This window comes from Penicillium diatomitis (genome assembly GCF_028827545.1).
Source record: "Penicillium diatomitis strain IBT 30728 chromosome Unknown utg000001l_segment0_segment0, whole genome shotgun sequence".
Taxonomy (NCBI): domain Eukaryota; kingdom Fungi; phylum Ascomycota; class Eurotiomycetes; order Eurotiales; family Aspergillaceae; genus Penicillium; species Penicillium diatomitis.
In genome coordinates this window covers 3,397,046-3,416,667 of record NW_026623173.1, presented here as the reverse complement: position 1 = coordinate 3,416,667, position 19,622 = coordinate 3,397,046, and the positions used below count along the sequence as shown (strand labels likewise).

At 51.7% G+C, this 19,622-nt stretch overlaps 6 protein-coding genes across 6 annotated transcripts; 3 read left to right on the top strand and 3 right to left on the bottom strand.

The window, feature by feature from the left end:
* Positions 1 to 1,653: 1,653 nt before the first annotated feature.
* Positions 1,654 to 4,791, top strand: N7539_000958 (KAR9 family protein; the record flags this gene model as incomplete). Its single annotated transcript, XM_056930562.1, has 1 exon — positions 1,654 to 4,791. The coding sequence occupies one exon, from the start codon at positions 1,654 to 1,656 to the stop codon at positions 4,789 to 4,791; it is 3,138 nt and encodes a 1,045-aa protein (XP_056794855.1).
* An 862-nt stretch (positions 4,792 to 5,653) lies between these two features.
* On the bottom strand, positions 5,654 to 6,676 carry N7539_000957 (GNAT family N-acetyltransferase; the record flags this gene model as incomplete). Its single annotated transcript, XM_056930561.1, has 4 exons — positions 5,654 to 5,824; positions 5,941 to 6,050; positions 6,101 to 6,175; positions 6,229 to 6,676. The coding sequence occupies 4 exons, from the start codon at positions 6,674 to 6,676 to the stop codon at positions 5,654 to 5,656; spliced, it is 804 nt and encodes a 267-aa protein (XP_056794854.1).
* Positions 6,677 to 8,342: 1,666 nt separating this feature from the next.
* Positions 8,343 to 9,082, bottom strand: N7539_000956 (succinate dehydrogenase assembly factor 3; the record flags this gene model as incomplete). The annotated part of the gene is made up of 3 exons (XM_056930560.1): positions 8,343 to 8,434; positions 8,509 to 8,608; positions 8,663 to 9,082. The coding sequence occupies 3 exons, from the start codon at positions 9,080 to 9,082 to the stop codon at positions 8,343 to 8,345; spliced, it is 612 nt and encodes a 203-aa protein (XP_056794853.1).
* Positions 9,083 to 9,423: 341 nt separating this feature from the next.
* N7539_000955 (S-adenosylmethionine-dependent methyltransferase) lies at positions 9,424 to 10,287 on the top strand (the record flags this gene model as incomplete). The annotated part of the gene is made up of 1 exon (XM_056930559.1): positions 9,424 to 10,287. The coding sequence occupies one exon, from the start codon at positions 9,424 to 9,426 to the stop codon at positions 10,285 to 10,287; it is 864 nt and encodes a 287-aa protein (XP_056794852.1).
* A 5,419-nt stretch (positions 10,288 to 15,706) lies between these two features.
* N7539_000954 (mRNA splicing protein SMD1) lies at positions 15,707 to 16,190 on the bottom strand (the record flags this gene model as incomplete). Its single annotated transcript, XM_056930558.1, has 2 exons — positions 15,707 to 16,011; positions 16,148 to 16,190. 2 exons carry the CDS (start codon positions 16,188 to 16,190, stop codon positions 15,707 to 15,709), a joined length of 348 nt encoding a protein of 115 aa, XP_056794851.1.
* A 1,048-nt stretch (positions 16,191 to 17,238) lies between these two features.
* On the top strand, positions 17,239 to 18,009 carry N7539_000953 (uncharacterized protein; the record flags this gene model as incomplete). Its single annotated transcript, XM_056930557.1, has 2 exons — positions 17,239 to 17,346; positions 17,854 to 18,009. 2 exons carry the CDS (start codon positions 17,239 to 17,241, stop codon positions 18,007 to 18,009), a joined length of 264 nt encoding a protein of 87 aa, XP_056794850.1.
* Between the last annotated feature and the right edge of the window lie 1,613 nt (positions 18,010 to 19,622).

Here is a 19,622-nt window from a genome sequence, read left to right as displayed (position 1 = left end):
ACCCCCCCCTTCGAATTGTCTTATATAGTAGCTTTGACCTGTGCCTTTGTGTTGGACCAGCCTTGTATTCTTTGAGGAAGGGCTTCCCCTCCAACTCTGTACCAGTCAAATTTCGAACACCCAGAGTATTCTGTTCCACTGCCTTCTGCAGCAGTCAACTTCCACGTTGCGCAAGTCCAAGACATCAGCCATTCCAAAACAATGAATGACAAATCATCTGGGTAAACCAAGTAATACTTTTTAAGAGGAGACCCCTTGCTTCTTTTGCAGGTTCCAAGGACTCACCAGCCACACATTTGTCAGACGGACTCCGTGGGATTGATTTGACTGTACCATGAGGTGGTTGGCACTTCGCAAAGTTGGTATACTTCACCGCAACGTTTATGAGAGCATATGTATGTAGCACGTCGACCATCTATCGCTGTGAACAGTCTTTCCACACCTCTCATTCTTCACCATCAAGTTTATGGGCCTTACGGATGGTATCTCCTTTGGACACGGACCCTTTCTACCATACAGCGGTCTACCGTTGGGCACAGTGCTAGGCTTACTTGGACCTGCCAGTTCCATGGCCGAAGCTGCCCTTGAACCAACGTCTACCTAGTAGGTACCTCTGCCTTCCTACAAGGTAGACAAAGTTGACAGAATATTGCTGGTCTTGTCATCTCACATGAATGATCTCCTGTCGAGAACGAGCGACGAAATCTGGCATGAAACAAAGCTTTTCCAAATGTGTACATAGGTTTTCCTCCCGACAGAAACCTGCATACCTGTTCCAAGCCATCGGCCGTCGCCGTATGACTGTTCATTCTTTGCTCTGTGCTTTAGCCCCATTAATGCGGCTCAATACAGCCAAAGTCGGTTGAAAATTGGCACTACCGGATAGCTTGTCTCCCAACCCCCAGCACGAACTGCATCAAATCGCCTGCTTCAGGAGTACATACGCCATGTCGATCCTTGGCTGTTGAGGGAGAAAAGTCAGATCGGCCCCTCGTAATAATTGATCTGCTAGGCTACTGTGGCTGGGTGAGCCTTGACACATGCCATTATTACCTATATCATCAACCAAAGGAGGTGTTCAGCAATCATATTGAATTGGCTTTGTACAGTCAGGCCCTGTGGTACAGTCACGATTCACCACAGTCAACAGTGAACATGCCGAGGGGGAAAGAGTCAGAGGTACCTAGACCCGCATACTGTCGCAAGTGGAGTCCCGTGTACCCCCTACGATGTCCGTGTGTCATCGTGCATCCCGGCCACCTAATCCCTCGTTCTTCTTCCAAATCTCAGCCACCGAGCTATTGCTGCCCAATTTTTTTGGCAAGCTTGACCTTTTTTTCTGATGCTTTCTCACCTTACTTTCACTCAGTAATCCCTGACTCAACTTCCTCCTGATTTACAATTCTGTTGCCTGCCCACCCGGCAATGTAGCCCTTCGATTTCAACGTTGCTTCCTTGCCTGTATCAACCACCACCCGCCGTGCGCGCCGCCAGAAGAACGGGGGGAAACAAGTCCCACCTTTGACTATTCTGGGGTGGCTCCAGTTGATCAATCGAGGGGAAAGCATTCCTCCATCATTCCTACCAACATTGTCAAATATACAGTACCATTTTGTTTGGCTCTCGACGTGTACTCCAACTGTTCCAGTACCCATGCATGCCACGATCAACGATCCTCCTCCTCCTCCTCCTGCGACAGACCTCGCGCCGTCCGCCAGCGTGTCCGTAACATCCGCGTCTCCTCCGCCCTCAGCGGTCTCAGCTTCCCCAAATGACCCCGGTCCGTCTCCTCTTCGCCGCCTAAAGTCCAAGTCCTCCCTGTGGAGTCTCGGCAGCAGTAATCACAGTGCCCAAGAAGACGATTCAAGCCCAGCCGATCCGTTCAGCGCCGACAAGGCCACCGGGAAGCCGGGTATCTTCCGTCGGCTGTCGCCCGCCCTCGCGGCTCGCGTGAAGCTGCTCGACAGTACAGCCAAGGTGACCAGCGCACCTCGAGATCCCAAAAACGTCGGTCGCATCCCGGAAGAGCAGCTGAAGGTGTTGGATAGCCAGCACAAGGACCTATCGATCAGGATCGAGAAGCGTGGGCAAGCCTGGTCGGGACCTCTGCCGCTTTCGCCAAGCCAACAAGCCCAAAACACCACGCGAAGCGCGTCGACTACGCTGGACGTACCCCGTATGAACCTTGAGGCCGTGATTGACGCGCAGTCTCAGGGGCTCGACTACACGCAAGCCATTGTTGATGATCATTCCCCCGACGGTTGCACTGATCACCCTGCAAGTGGCTCGCTGCCTGTTTACGACACCTCCAGCGCTCCTCCATTAGACTTGGCGTCCATGTCTATTGCTGATACAGAGCCTGCGCCTGCGCACCTGATTATGGAGAAAGTACCAGAGACCGAGACCCAGCCTGATTCCCAACATCGTATCCCCTCTTCCGAACCTTCACTTCCAACCGAGACGGCACCAGATACGCGCACCGATTTCGAGAAATACGTTGACGACACCAAACGAAGCGAGGAGCGGTCAGAGGAGCAGGCTCCTCCGCCACTGCCAAAGGACTCACCGCCGGTCGACGTCCCGGTCAGCGCCCCAGAGGAGCAGTCTTACTTCAATCCAATGGGCTTGCAGCGCGCCGAGTCAATATACTCCTTTTCGCGCGCTTCATTCAGTAATCAGTTGTCACAGCTGACGTCGATACCTCTGCCACAGCCTGGTGCTCTACAAACCAGCATCGAGAATATCCCAACAGCGCTAGCTGCAGTCCGAGCCCTGAATGGCGCTGCGGAGCAAATTCAAATATGGATCAGGAAAGCTTCCGATGTGCTCAGCGGGCTGGATGCCGAGGACGATGTGGAGTGGGCGGCTGCTGGTGGACGAGAAGGTCTGGACGGAGTAGACAAGGCCATCACTCGGTTCGAGTCCTTGGTCAACGTCTACGTGAAAGCGATTGAGAACGTGCAACTTCGCGATGATATTGTCAACGTGGGTCCAGAGAGTCTCACGACCATTGTCAGCCAGATGGAGAGTATATTGCAGAATTGGGCGGAGATCAAAACCAAATTGCGTGGTGTCAAGGAGCAAGTGGAGCTCGCTATGGAATGGGAGGAGCTTTGGTCCAATGTTCTTGGAGATGTGGGTATGGAGATTGAAAACCTCAGTGGCATGATCTTCGAGATGGAGGAGAAACGACACCAGGCTCTGTTGGATCCAGGCGATTCTGCAAGCGGACTGGATATCAACGAACTTGAGACTATCGTGGAGGAATCTCCAACCAAAGGCCGATCTCCTGCCACTAATCGTTTGACCATGCTCGCGGCCGCGTCCGGTACGCCGATTATCAAAACACCCCAAGACGATTCCAGCTACTCGAATCTGATGGCTCTGTTTGCGCGTATGCAACCGCTGCGCGCCTCGTTGGACTTCTTGCCGATGCGACTTTCCATGTTCGAAGCCCGCGCCGAAAGAGTCTTTCCCAGTGCCTGTGAGGAACTCGACGACAGGCGAACTCATTTGGAGAAGAGCTACAAGGTTCTGGAAGCGGATGCGGAAGCTCTGCGGAAAGAGCTGGGCGAGGATAAATGGATCATCGTGTTTCGGAACGCAGGCAGCCAGGCTCTGAAGATGTTTGAATCGGTGGAGAGGAGTATCGCGAAACTGCAAGAGGGCCTGGAATCTAACATGCACTTGCACAACCCGAGCAACATGACCAAGAGGATCGAAAATTACGAGGCCAAGAAGATGCACTATGTTCCCGCTATCGAGCGAGTCATTCTCATCATTCAGAAGGGAGTCAACGACCGCTTGACCGTGAACGGTGAAGTACTGCGTTTGCTCTCGGATATGACGTCGCGGACGGATGCTCTCAAGGCAAGCATTCGGTTTATGGATGAATCTCTTGAGGATGTTCATATCGTCAAGGCGCATCAATTACGCGATTCTATCTCCAGCATCGTCACCATGGACAGCCCAGCGACTGGAAGTGTCGTCGATACGCCGGGTAGCTCACCGGCTTCGTCAGTGGTCATGAGTGGTAGCGGGTATAAGACACCCCTGGGCAGCTCCAGTCGGCGTGAGAGCACGGCTAGCAACGCCACGACTCTATCCGCCATGGCCAAAGTCCGACGTCTCTCTAGTCTGCCTCAAGTGAATGCCCCAGTGACAGGGCGAAAATCCTCTATCCCCAAACCTATGCCTCCGGTGACACCCACTCCAACAAATCGCAGGACTTCACAGATCCCTCAACCATCTACGATACCCAAACGCCCTCGCTGGACTACAAGCACAAATCTGAATGATCTCTACTCCAATAGTGGGACGTCGGCGAGGAAAACCCCGCTACCCAGCCGGCCATCATCGACAGCGCCCATCCGACGAGATCTGTCTGTATCGCCCATCCCTTCGGCTGGACGTGCTCTCAGTCGCGTCTCGAACCGCCACGCCTCATCCAGTCCGGTTCGAAATGTTTCGTCACCGGCCCCTACCCACAATTCTTTGCTGGACCCTCCCCCATATAGTCGCCTTCGGCGTCCGTCGGGGCTCTCGGCCACTCCTCGTAGCCGACAGAGCTTCGCTGGCGTGACGCAGTCTTTCAGTCGCAGTGTCTCGTCCCAAAGGTATGGACAAAATCCGGAACCGCAAACGAGCCCCAGCAAGCCATCCCGTCCGGGCACGGCTCTAGGACACTCTAGCAATCGACGAACGAGCCTTCTTCCCATGCCGAAACGGCCTGACAAGGACCGAGCCGTGTCTCAGAGTAAATTGCCTACTCGCCCACATTGGAGGCCTTGACGGAGTGTCTTTTGGCTTCTTGTCTGTCCCTTTGCCTCATACCTTACCAAGTCTTCTGCTTTTCAATCCTCCAACGCACCTCGCTTTCTGGTCTCGGTGTCCCCTGCTTCCCTTATATCCAAGCGACAGACCTCGGAAGATTTTCTTTCAACTCTTTCCCACCAGTTCGCATCACGCCCTCCTCAGCCTCTTTTATATTTACCCCAACATTGTCTCATCGTCTACTCACTTACCGTCTTCCGTTCTGCATTGCGCCTACGCTGCAACCAATCGTCAGATCTCGAGTGAAACAATCATGGCGTCTTGATATTGAGAAATAGGTTTCGCATGATATCCCCGTTGTTGCATGATCAAGTTTTGAGCGTTGGTTTCTCATTTTGTATTTGTTTGTTGATCTTTTATATCTGTTTCTTTTCATTGGGCACATCATGCGTCTAGGATCGAGTATTGAGTTATTTGGTTTTCGTTTTGTTTCGGATCGTGAATCCTCTCCACGGTATAACATCATTTCACGCTGCTGTCCAACCCACGAGCTGGTTCGAGGTGTTGTGATTGCATCTGTGGTGTATGTGGCATTGACATCTGTTAAATTTGGAATGGATCGACAAAGTATGCACTCAAAAAATTCACGCCTAGGTTCTTCCAACATCTATCCATCTGTCCGTCCATCCGTCCATCCCAACCATATGTCGGTCTCTCGTCTGCATGTACTCAACAAGGTTGATATACAAACATGCTTTGCTATGCCCTAGTATGCACGCCTTTTCATGCAACCTGGTCACACAAAGACCCGTCGTATGAATCATCCAAGTCACCAAAGACAAGTCATTCGATGGGATATTGGGGCTGTAAGTAGAATCGATCAGTTCCCCAGTTCACGACCGAAGATCAACGCATCCACTAGTTCCTCGCTATTGGCAAGTCTGGCCGCCTTGGGCACCCGTCCAATGACGCTGAAGCCGAGTTTCTCCCAGATTCGGATCGAGGCCGGATTGTTGGCAAAGACCAGATTGAAGACAGAGTATTTGTAGCCCTGTTACCAAAGAAAAAAAAAAGAGAAAGAAAAAGAGGTTAGTGTTCCCGGGTTTGCGAGATACTTGATAGATACCTGCTTTCCGTCTACCGTAAACGCGAGAGATGAGGACGTACTAATTGGGGCGCAAAATGCAGGTATGCTTCACCCATTTGCTGGCCCACGCCCTTGCCTCGGGCTGCCGTTGTTGTGAGGAAGCCTGCATTGCAGATGTGCGAGCAGCGACCTATACGTGCATATGCAATCAGTCAAGTTGATCTCGGTGTGTCTGTTTACGCACTGTGATTGAGCCCGTTGTCCCCCCGCCCGACACGAGAGCGAACTGTCGAGGTTCTGCATTCTGCACTCCCTCTACAATAGCAAGAAGCAGCTCTGGGAGTCTGTATGAAAGATTTCCAACATACCAGGATAATTTGGTTTAATATAAAACGTGCCCAAGCACACCTTTTCCCAATTCCGACCCTCTCGCAGTCCACCAGCCCCAGCCCCAGCCCCAGCCCCAGCCTCAGCTTCATCCACCTTCGCCTTCTCGCCGTCCTCGCCCTCATCCAGATCCAGCACCGCCACAACCGCAAAGGTCCCAAACCAGTACGACGCAAACTGGTCAAGTTCCATCGGCTGCTCCATGGGATATGTGCCTCCACGCACGATCTCCGCACTGAATTCTGCATGGAGGAATCTGACCAGATCGCGCGGGACATTCTCGGCACCGTTGGCGATGGGGTAGAGCGTCAGACCGGCATTTGATGCCTTGGGGAGGGTGGTGGGTCGTGGTTTGAGAGATGATGCAGCCATGGTGTGAGAGGGGGGTGGAGGGATGCGCGTGGAGGGGTCTTCGAGGATGGATGGCATCCTGGAGAGCGTACAGATTGAGAGATTGGTTCTGGGAAGTAGGGAGTGATCAGAGGGTGAGGGTCGTACTCGTGGCTTTGTGAAGAGTCCACTGAACCTAGATCTTTACCTTTTTTATGTACTGTACGTTCTCGCGGGATCTCCGAGCTTTTTGGCTTTTTGGGGTACCGTTGGGGAAAAAAGACGTGAGTTGGGGGATGTGGGGGTGCGAGGCGATAAGATAGTACGAAAGAAGTAACTAGTCAGTTGTCGTACCTAACCTACTAGTACCTAGCACTAGTTACTACTACCTCCAAGAGCTGTGACCTCGGGATACGTGAAGGTCCAGTACTCCGTTCTCGTCTGACCACTTGCAGCTCCAATCGAACATATGCTGAAAAAGTGAAGTTGGTACTGGTACCTAGGTAGGCCCCCAACCGAAGACGAGTGTACGCGTGTTGGCCAACGCTTCGCAAATAGAATCTACGATGGAATGTTCGATCGAGGAGGAAGTATCTTTTTAAATTGTATAGCACTCACAGTATTAATCCGGTCCATCCTCCATCTTGTATAGTTGATGCTATTGGCGGACGTTAACGTACTGGAGAAGCTCTACGGTACGAAGAGTCTTACACAGGAATATCGGTACTAAAGCCTTTTCTTTTATCTGTTTACTAAAGGCAAACGTATTATTCATCATTATCCCGTGTAGAATGACTGATTCAGACTACATTGCCCCAGTGTTGTCTGCGTCCGGGCGTAAGCGATTCAAAGTATGTAATAGTGTTGTCTGGGTTCACTTCTGCTCACCCTGACATTCAGCGAAGCCTCATTAATAATATGCCATAAGACAAACATTCTGGGACCCTTCCGCTAGCATTTCTCTGACCAAGGGACCAGCTATTTGAAAAGCCAAGTGTTACCAAGTGTTAAGCGCACCCCTTCTAGGTTCGATGTCTATATTTGAGGCTCAAAACTAGTAGTACTCGTTATTGATATAAGCCTTCACCCCAAGGTTCCAAGGTCGTCTCACACACATGTCTTGTTTTCTAAATCCCTAAGATCAATTTCAACACCACTTCATGACTGTGTGTATATTGGGAAAGGACGGCGTAGCCGCGTAGGTCATACTGTGCACTTGAGTTAGATGGAGCAGACGGGGAGTCCTGTCTGTTTCTTACTTTGTCTGGTCTTTTTCAATACGGTCTAACACCTACTTGATGATGGCAAGTATCAACCTCTTATACGACAGGGCTAGCACGATTGACCAAGAGATATGGCGTGTGAAGGTAAAGGAGGTATGCAAAATGATATTTTCCAGCCATCTAAACCCCGCATTAACTCCTCGTATTAGACCTCACTAACAATTATAAATACATTTGATTTCCCCTAGGATATCAACAAAGTGAGCTGGCCGGTCTCTGTGACACGTGCACCCTCGTTTACTGTAGAGCAGGACTAAGCCCAGGAACAAGGGGAAAGGAGGTCTACCTGGACTTGGTGTCAATCAGAAGGATCATTACAAGCCTCAACAACCTCCGGGTAGTTTGTTGCAAAGCCACAGAGCCACAAAGCCCAGCTAGACGAGAGCTGAATCACGAAAACTCGCGGTCCGTCCCAATGCGCCCATCACCGAGGAGCTCGTGGTCGACTTGAGAGAGCACGATCTTGCTTCAACATCAGACAATCATTGCTTCTCTCCTTCACCATTTTCGCCTTCACCCTTTTCAGGATTCTTGATAGCCTCCATGAGCTCATATAGCTGTCCGAGCTGCTGATCTGGAAACACAGTAGGCCCTTGTTAGCCTACATTCTCTCTCGAAAGGGTATTAAACATTCCATCAGTGTCTTACCACTCAGCTTGTCCAATTTCGCCTTGTCCAATCTCTCTCCTGCCCAGTTGTCATTTTCCATCTTCTGTACATATAGCTGCCATTCCGTCAAGAATCCGATCTGCCAACAGTTGTTCACCCGTTAGTCACCATATCCACCGGTTCAAAAAGGTACCCCATCCCGGCTTTCCGACTCGCGCCATACAAAGCAGGACGACCGATCTTCTCCACATACAATGTGCAAGGGGTTTTCTGCCGTCCGATGCGCCCGAAACTCCTTCTTCACATATGAGTCGCCCAGAACTCGCAGCTCGGGATCGAGACGACGATGCGCGCGCAATATGCGCCGGTAGAGTTGCAGCGGGGGGGGGATGGCGAGCGCTTCGCTGAGACTGGACTTGGAACCGATCGAGGCCGGTGCGGCCATGAGAAGACGGTGGGCGAGACGCATGGTTGGGGCTGGATGTTGAGGCTCGAGAGGGTCGAAGGATCTCGGGCGGATGCGTAACATGACATAATTTCCTGGGGAACTGGCGGGTGCGCGGGAGAGGGCCGCAGAGGCGGCCAAGGCGGCGAGAGAGCGGAAGACCCTCATTGGACTGCTGGATGATGCGATCGAACGAGTGGAAGAACTTTATCTATCGGAATTCGATGTTTCAATGACTTCCTTCTATTCACTATCACACTTGTGCGATACTTCGAATGTTGGCACTTTTCATTCATTGCTAACATTATTTGCAAGTGTGTAGTGTGAATCATCGACTGCGCGCTTCGTTCCCTGTGTTGTGATTTTTTTTTTTTGTTTTGCCGGGGACAACCCTCGTGCGGTGGAACGCTGGAAACACCTTTACTTCCCCGAGGCAGCAAGATCGACGTACATATACAAGCTCCGTTCAAGTACAGAAACTGGAATACGGTGAAACAGTGCCTACAAAGATGCTGCCCACACCTGACACTTCCCATGTGTCCTTCGACACTATCTACGAACCCGCTGAGGATTCATATCTTTTCCTGGACACCTTATCGTCCACATCCGAGTCCCAATGGCTGTCGCAGCGATTCTCCAAATCAGACTCTTCTGCTTCCAACCCGTCAGCCAATTTCATCCCCCTTGTCGTCGAAGTGGGTACAGGGTCCGGGGTGGTTCTGGCATTCACCGCGGCACAATCACAGCATATCTTTGGGAGACGAGACGTGCTCACTCTCGGAATAGATGTGAATCGAAATGCGTGCCTCGCGACTCGGGAGACTGTTTCCACGGCTATTCAGGCCGAGCAGAAGCCGACGCAGACTCCATCACCGTCTACCCTTTCACCGGAAGTCACGCCCCTTCAGACAGTCCACGCTGCGTGCATCACTGGCGATCTCTGTACGGCGCTGCGTCCAGGAAGCGTCGATGTGCTCCTGTTCAACCCGCCATATGTGCCCACGGAAGAACTCCCTCGTCTGCCTTCGGAATCGGAGAATGACCCGCGCACGGCGCACGCCATGTCTCGATCTGCCAAGTTTGAAAGTGACTCGTTCTTCCTGTCCTTGACCTATGCAGGAGGCGCAAATGGAATGGAGACGACCAATCGACTCCTGGACGCAATCCCTGAGGTGCTTTCCGGGCGTGGCGTGGCATACGTCTTGCTATGTCAGCAAAATCGACCCAGCGAAGTCATGGACAGAATTCGCGCATGGGATGGTTGGAATGCAGAGAGTGTCGGGTCAAGTGGAATGCAGGCTGGATGGGAGAAATTGGTCATTGTTCGAATTTGGAGGAGAGAAGATAGCCCTGCCGAGAGGGGGACCCTTTGAGCCATGTAATGACTGCAAGATTGCGAAAACGCCTTTATCATGATGACCGCAATCATCGATCACCGTTCAGCGTACATTGAATCATGAATCGGTCTCCACACACCGTGGACCTGGGTTGGCCATCTGGATTTGGTGATGTGTTTTTTCCAGGTCTTGTTCCCTGCCTGGCAGGTCCGCCACGTAGATGACGATGAGACGCAGATAATTGCCGGAATCGACTGCCTGAAAGCGGCGAGCGTATATTCAAGTTCAGTTGGTGGACACGTGCTTGCCACAGACAACCGAGTATTCCCAGGCTCAGCACTGATTGAGCCCTGATGATCATCTACCGTCTTACCCAACACGTACAGGTAGTCTATGGCGAACCGGATTGCTGGTAGGGTGGGTTCCAACAATCGCGTGCTCCTGATTTCAGCGCCGCCCCGGCACCATGACTGCTAGACGTGCATATTGAAGGCTTGAGCCCAGACAAGCCCGTCATTCTGTCTGTCGTGTTTGAGGTGTGGATATCACATCTCCAGTGTATCCGATAATTCTTCAAACATGACCTCCCCCACGAGTGTGGTCCAGGCAGCAGCATCTGACTGGGATCACGGCTCGCTACCAATGCAATGGCACTAGTCGATTGTGAACGTGCTGAGTACCTCAGTTTTGACGAGGAGCAGCACAATCGCATCGGCCGACTGCGGTTGTGATCATTCCAGTCGCGATAGATTTGATTCCCCTTGCAAGCGGCACACCCTTAAATCCTCGACCCCATGTTTCTGCACGTTCTTTTTCCTGTTCCGGTAAATGGACGGGCTCCACCGACGCAGTTCAGTGCGCTTCCAACTCCCGGTCCTCGTAGCGGGTGGAGATCTCCCACGTCCAGCAAGAACCGACATGTCCCCGTGCGGCCTGTTCCCCTCCTCGTCAGCCCGGACTGGGATGGGGGACGGCTTGACCCGCCGACTCCTGAATGCTGCGTCCAGAAGAAAAATGTCCCGGGCAGGACTCTTCTCGTAAACCCGGATCATCCAACTCATGCCGTCATGCAGTCATGCAGTCATATACCAAGGACTGTAGAAGTACAATCTCGCCTGCCGAGAGGCCGTTTTTCTGTTCTTTTTAGCATTTCGTTTCCATGGTCTCGGGATTTGATTTTTGGCCCCATTGACGACCTGGACTAGCTCTGACTTCGGGACCCCACACATGTCTTCAATCCCCATTGCTACCCAGGTGGCAGGTACCATAGTAGCGTACCAGTCATGGAGTGCAGAGGTCAGATTCTCGTCGGTTACAGCGTCACGAGCGGGTCCAACCCGTGATGGTGTATGGCCATATCCTTTCTCGTGACGGGTATTCTAGTCTTTGTGATTGGGAGAATCTCTGGATACCGCAGGCTAATCTGGACTACTGTCGTCGCATTGACGATTCCCCAATGTTGTACATACAAGGTCTCCAAGACTCAGCGATGTCCCGATGCGGTATCCATGGCCAGTGCCCACTGCCAAGCGTCTTTCCCTTAGCGACGGGCTAAAAGCACGTGGCTGTCCGTATGCTTCTGCGTCCATAGTTGAAACCATCACCGACCAATCATGATTTCGCCACTTGCCGAAAACTAATAGTCGGATGCATCGTCAATGACACCGACTGAACCTGGCGAAAAGTGTAGGCCTTTCCCACCAAACATCATACCAGTGCCGCAACGAGCAATTCTTGAGAGGTGGGACCTCAAATAAGGGAATCGAGGCCACCGGGAGAGGGACCGCGGTCAGAGCAGCCTCGAAATCCCGTTATCCCTTATTGATCCTGTCAGCTCCCGAAGCTTCAATGTTGGGTCTCCTCATGTATGCTCGAATCTTCAAAGTCATCTTTTATATGGATGCCTCGGAACAAGGCAATCTGCTTCGAAGTGCCAAATGACGAGTTCTATTTGATTCATGATGTGAAGGATTGTGCCTTCCAATTCTTCGCTTAGAGTTTGATCTGACACTCCTCTCGGAGAGATGGCAGCATCAATTCGAGGTGATCAAGACAAACTTGCAGCTCGAGCAGAGAATCAGATTATATGGATACCTAGGTCTTGCTTCCAACGGCAAGCGTCAACTCGGACATCCCAGGTAGAGATTGGAAGAGCACCAGTAATCACTCACCTATAAATTCAGGGACGAACGGAAGTGCATAGCCCCCGATCGCCGACCCGGAATCTCACAGATACCAATATTACTTTGTCGATAAGCTCATTGCGCCTTAATACACTGCGGTGGTCCAAAGGAAACAAGTAGTGCATAAGTGCACATGAATATATATATTCCAGAGTTGGGGCTGTCTAGAACCTACCGTGTTCTAGCTCCATATCGACCATAAACCCTCCTGGCTGGTATATGCAGTAACTTACCCACTACCCAGTACCCACCATATTCGGCCAGAGACTTACAGTGTGAGTACATGGGTGGCCAACAAGAAGAACGCTCGAGAGAATCAAGTTCTCCGACACGTCCGGGCGAAAGAACGGGTGTCATTGTTGATCAGACCCGGATTGTTGCACGGATGCCGTGGATATGGTCCGTTTTGAAGCGGGTCCAGCCGATATCTCTAGGGTCTCCACAAAGAGAGGCAACGTCCTGCCATTCGAGGCCTTTTTGCCCCTGCGGCCTCGTCTGCGGTCAGACGGGCATTATTATGATGGCTTTGCAGGGGGGCCAGGGCTGAGAATAGTTCGGAGCGCACGAAGGTACCACTAATTGACTAGTGAGTTCCCAGTAGTAGACTACTACTGGCTCGGGGGTAAGCTCAACCGGCTTTTTGTCAGCGTCGGTGTGAAGGATAACTAGTTGGACATGGAGAATGGGTAATCACTCGGTGATCATAACAAGAATGGCAAGGATCAATAAGGACCCGAATGTGGGCGGCTTCTCCGAAAAAGGATTGCACCCAAATGCCATTTTGATAGAAGGAGACAGGAGTGGACCTCCATGGAGTCGGGAAGAAGATATCCAAGGTAATCAGTGCGCCGGGCGGTCGTGATGACGCGGACATCATCCGTATAACTCCCTCCATGTGCTTACCGGGGGCTGTAATACTGTTCCTATTCAGGCAAACTGTACAAGTAGAAGTCGCGAGCAAAACTGGTGGATGCTTCCATCTTACACGTCGTCTTTCTCCACTCTCTTGCAGAAGAAGACGATCCATCCATACACTACCTATCAAACTGTGACCGACCCCCAAGCCCGGTTTCTTGCTAGTCTGCTCGAAGCTTGTCGTAGTACAGCCGGAGGAGAGAATGGAGCCGCCTCACAGGGTTTACCTGACAACCCGAGTTGAGCACGTGCCATCGTGGCAATGTCGAGGCCCTCATCACTATATACGATGAGAGGGACGACTCAACCCATCGATTCCCCTCCAATAGCCGACCTCTAACTTTCCTGGAGTCCGGATGGATAGACAGAGAAAGACGCCGGGACGAATACTGAGCCCGGTGCTTCGGAGGCTAGTAGATGGTGTGAGGCGGGTTGTCTTTTCTCCACGAGTCACGAGGGATTTGCTAAATTAGTGCTTACATTCGTAGTATCTTTGTATTATGGATCTTCCCTTAGGCACTGAGGTAGTACCTCTGAAAGTGAAAGGTTGATCTCCGACTTCACCGCTTCGACTTCCCCCACAGTAATGAGGTTACACCTCTACTGAACCCGTTGGGTAGGTACGGTACTAGCTGGAGAGTGTTTACTGGCTTACAAATGCAAATCTCTTTCCACAAGAATGGTGAATGGAATACTACTCCGCACGAATCTCATGATTGAATGGAACTTGACATCTTATCCACACATGCATCTTCAGACATGGACGTCAGCCGTGTATTGCTAGATCATGGCTGGGGTTCAAGATAAAATGGAAGTGAACCCGCATTTCGAAGTTGCTATCTATTGTCAGATTACTCTCTGTGCCATGTAGCTGCTTCCATAATACGTCTCACGGTTTGCCTTGATGAGGATGAAGATCTTCATGAATAGTTGTACTGATCTCCTTCTCCAAGGCCACACCATCATATCTGTGGATATGAGATGAACTTCGACAAATGATGCATGGAGTGATCCACTTATCGCAGTGGAGACGAGTGCCAACAGCATATTAACGGAAGACAGGTACTTAGAGAGTTCATTCAGGTTGAAGGGGATCACACAAGATCGCCCTCGTCGATCTGCACTTTCTACGCCACTCGGGTAACATTCTTCACATAGCCCAGCAGGATCATGGGCAAGCGTCGCATAACACACTGTGATTACGCATTGTACTCAGGTAGGCCGGAATGATTAGACGAGATGAGGTCAGAAAGAGATTGATTTGTCAGAGGAAGCAAAAAAAAGAGCGTGTTGGTGATCTGCGAGTAGGCAAGACGAGCGCACAGAAGAGAGAGAGAGAGAGAGAGGAAAAGCTGCAAAGGACAGCAAGAAGAGAAACCTCCACTCCATCACATGATTGCTAGTTTACAACCTAAGAGGCAGCAATCTCCTGCTGACGGGATTTCATTATTGTGGCAAGAATCCCGCTCCGTCATCTGATGGCGGCTGTATAGCTCAATTAGCAGGTGTATCTACCACCCACATGTCAAGCAACTGTCAACATGAAATTCTCGGCTCAGTCGAAGTGGATAAGGTCACTTTGGTTTGATCCTGGCGATGAGATATGTGCTTATTCTCGAGCCGGCGGTACCTCCACCCTACTACCTGGTAGTAGTAGGTAAGGGAGGTACCGTTGTGCATGTACACCTATTCAAGACAGCTTTCATCGAATTGAATCGCCTAGACGGCTTGACTTGGGCTCGAAGTGTCAACACATTGACGCATATGAACGGATGATAAACATGACCTGAGTCTACATCAGAGATTTTAGAGCGTCGAGGCACATACCGCGGCGAGCCTCTTCTTGACCCGAGGATGGACCAGAACAGGGACCGTCATTTTTTAGAAGACGCGGTCCGGTAAGTCGGGTCGTCTAGTCTCCCATCCATGTTGACCCGGTTACTTCCGTCAATCGCTTTGGTCGAGCAAAAATCCAAGTGCTGCAGATCTCAATCTCAACACCAGTCTTCGAGGGTTCAACTTTCGCGTCGAGATTCGAATATGCATTGTGCACATCAAGACCGGGGCATCCTTTGGCTGATTTCAGTAACAATCGCCGGAGAAACTTAGACTCATCAGAGGCGGATCAATCCTGACAAGTGAAGATGATAGTAAAAGGATATTGTTTGTATTTTGCGGCCTTCCCAAATCTGTAAAGGGAGCCCTAGGCTAGAACCCGGTGACCGACAGCCGGGGTGTCACTTTGGTCGTGAAGAAACAGATTGAAAGGACGAAAAAAAAAAAAAAAAAGATTTCTCAAAGTCATGATGAAAGAACGCCAACCTGTACTCTTGGAAGATGCAAGGGACAGTCTCAGTCTAGAAGCCTCGGCCACGACCGCGGCCACGACCCCGACCCCGAGGGCCGCCCCGGCCACCTCCACGCCCACCACGCCCACGATCCGCCTCCTTTCGAGCCTTGTTCTTGGGCTTGGGAGCGTCGTCCACAAGCAAAGTGTCGAGTGGCAAGCTGTCGGGGAGAATGTAGTATCGGATTGTCGAGCCACGAATGTTGATGGTGTCCAGGGAGACGGGATCACGACCCTTGGGGGTCATCTTTACTGTTCGCAGGGAGGTGTTCATCTGAGGAGAGACGGAAGTGATGGTGCCGTGAAGAATCGTGCCTGAAAAAGGAGAAGGGGGATTTTTTTGCACTTAGTATCTAAAACTTTCGTATGTCGGAGCCGAACACTCGCGGGGCATTGACCGAGGCCAACACGGGCAGCCGCCGACGAAGTTTGATCATGGTGATGAACTAACCATTCTTAAGCTCAATCGTCACCGTCTCGTTGGCGCATTTCATCAAAAAGCTGGAGTTGCGGTCAGTCTACCACCGCACGGAAATTGCAAGATGTGTGTGTCGGTCGTAATCAATTGCAGTTCACAAGGCTCCGCGTCGATTCTGGAATTTGGACTCACCGAACAAGTTTCATGTTGAGGTTCTTGCGCAGCGAATGCGACCACGTGTGATATCAGATTGTGTTGTTTGATGACTGGTGAATTGACGGGCCCAGACACAATTCTCTTGGAGCTTCCGCGTTCTTCTCGTTGCTGCCAGCGGACCTCCGTGCAGAGTTGACGGACGACACGTGACCTGCCAGCTCGGTCAGGTCACGTGGTGATTGCTTATCGGGCACGGACTGTGATCCCATGCCTCGACTTGGTGATCAAGAAAGCCTCATCATCAATCAGTGTGCTGGTTGAACAACTCCTACTTCTAGCAAGCTGTCGGTTGGAAAGAGTAGGTAATTTGTTGTATCTGCGCAATTAGCCCGCAGCTTCTGTGTCACTCTGCATCCTGTGTCATATCTTCGGCGCCATCAAAAGTGCCTCCTTCAATAGCACGAAGAGTAGGCAGCCAATCGGCGCTTCAAGGCTGAACCTGCCCAAGCGCAACGATCTTCAGTTCCGCCGCCCAACAAGCTAATTTCCAAGAGAGTTGTGGATGGCTGAGACATGGGTCTCAGTGACTCCCATAAGTCCCATCTCACCCCATCGTCAGTACCTACTGTCTTGCTTCAGAGACTGCAGGTACGAATTGTACGTCAGGGACTACGTACTACGTAGTACGTGGTGACTAACTCAGTTAGGTGTATTGTGTGCAAGTAATTTATCACATGACAAGTGATCTGGGACTCGCGGGTCCACTTCGACTATCTAGAGTTCTGCTGATAGCCATGGGGTCGTTGAAGAAGCCCTGCATTTCTCTTTCCATTTGGACTCAATTGGCAGGTCATTAAGGTGGTAACCAATGATCTCACAGTGGATATGGGTCAGTCGTGAGATTAACCGGGCGAAGCTCAATGCAGGTCGATGATGACGGATGCCGCAGAACGATCTAGTGCGCCGCCATGTGGCTCCGCTCCCATCGCACTATGTCCTTGGTGCAATCTAAACATTGTCTCCTAGCGGATGCACTCCGCTCCACGAGTCAAGATTGTACATCTTCAGACTCGACGGTACGGGCGAACCACAATGTCGGGCATCGGCCCAGACTCCAACGTCGACAGAGCGAAGGAAGTTCTCTTGCTTTCATGCCCTGCTTTGATGGCCAGTCTAAGCAGAAATCTGACTAGCTCGTGACAGTCCCAATCTGACGGGATCACGGTGGGAGAATCATTGATCCCGGGGACGACGCCAACTGACTCTAAATGAAGGCGGCCAAGCAAGGTCCTCGAGCCTCTCGATTCCTCTCTATACAGTATATGCCATGTGTCGCGCGCATGGGCTGAGGGCCATCCTGGGCCGAGATACTTCGACACCACAGGGCTCGTCATCAGCCATCGTGATCACCCCCATGTAGCTTTCCCGATGCTCTTCCATCTTGGCAGGCCCAAAGCGTAAGCAGTCATCTCAACAGCTCGCTTCTCCGACTGGTTCACGCGCCGATTGATCAAAGTGATTGAATGATTGGGTATCAACTGGAGGGACCCGATCGCGGATGATCTGATACGGCGACCCCACAGACCACTTCCACCGTCAAGGGGCCCAGAGCCTTGAGAATAGTGATTCACTACTACTACTACTACTACTACTACTACTACTACTACTGGGTTCTCTCACCTGCGCGCTGCAAAGGCTATCCGGGGGGGAAGTGCATCCAGGGGAATCCTTGGGTCTAGACACCCGCGATGCCGTAATCAAACGGCCACCAGGAGGAGGTCAGAGACAAGATGCATGATGGCACCGTGGCAGGTTGGCACATGGCAGACGCGTGGATCAGCGCCAAGGTTTGTCCAAGAGGATGCACCCCTTACTCTCTCTGGTGGGGAGGGTGCACTGTGTCGATCGATGGTCCTGGGTCATGCACTAACTTAGCGCAATAAACGTCTGAAAATCAAAACGTGGTCTGCTGAGCGGAATTGCCTCCCCCGGACAGCAGGGTCCGGTACGTTGCGGCTGTGGGCAAGACATCTCCGGTGCGGTTTGAGTTTAAACTCACCGGGGGTTCGTATCCTACGAGTGACTGGGACTAGCATCGTCGTGGACTCCAAGGTAATTTCTCACTTCTCTTTCTTTTTCTTTTTTCTTTTTCTTTTCTTTTCTTTCTGGGTCTTCTTGGCTTCGAGTCTGATTCTTGCCCGTGAGTCGGTAGCGTTCCCGTGAGTTCTGACGACGCCGTGCCCCGTTTACCCACTCATGCCAATACCGTCCACTGTCCACTGTGTGCAGTCACTCCAGCGTCCACGGTCCAGTCATGATCCCTGTATATTAAGTGCTCACCATACCTTGCTGGTCGATGAGATGCAGATCTCGCCATATTGAAGTGTTTCCCAGAATGGCGGCAGATTGATTCAAGACACAAGACAAGGAGCGGAGGGACCAGATTGGCCGACACTGACAATGTGCATCCACAGCAGGCGGTTCTGCATTGCGGTAGCTCTGTGGTCGGCGCAGCCTCTTCGGTCCCCGTTCCGTTGGGCAAGGTTAGCACTCTTCCGGGGAACTACTACTACTGATTGCCTAATAGCGTCTCTCTCTCTTTTTTTTTTTTTCCTCCGGACCAGGTCCACCTCGTGAGTTTGATCATTTGATGGACTGGTAGGGTACGGAGTACGGAGTTCGGACCACTGGACCAGTCGACGAGCGGAGACCGTCAATTTCCCATGTGTCTCCGATCGCGAGGGAAGAAGGAGAGCTCTTGCACTCCACGAATCGTAGGCGGATTATAGTAATTATACTGTACTTGACTACTTGCTAGTTCCTAGTTAGTGTAGTAGTATATTCCCCATGGCTATGCAGTCCAACGGTCATTCCAAGGGTCAAACAATGGAGGCTCCAACTCCGCCTGCCACGCGGCTACCCGCGTCCGACACGGCCGTGGTATACAACTTACAACCCCCCTACGGCCTACTCTCTCCCCTCCCACGGTCGTCTTCCCTTTTGCAGAGGGCAGAGGGCAGATACCGTACCGTCCGTCGAAACCGTGGTTCGGACGATAAAGTCAAGTGGACCGGTGGAGTAGCTTGACGCTGGGTATCTCCCTGGGGAGACTACTCATGTCTCCCTGGCCCAGATGGCGACCCGACCCCGAACATGATTAATTCCCACCGCCACCATCCAAATCGAGCGGTTCGGTTCTCGGGTCCCAGTCCACTCTGGGAGCCGTCGATGGGCGTTTGACTCTGCGGTAGGGTTAAGTTGGGAGGCCCTTGGTACTACCGACTCCCGACAACTTAATCCTCGGATTAATTACTCGAGTTTCGCCGGATTATTGCCGACCGGCCTCTAAAGG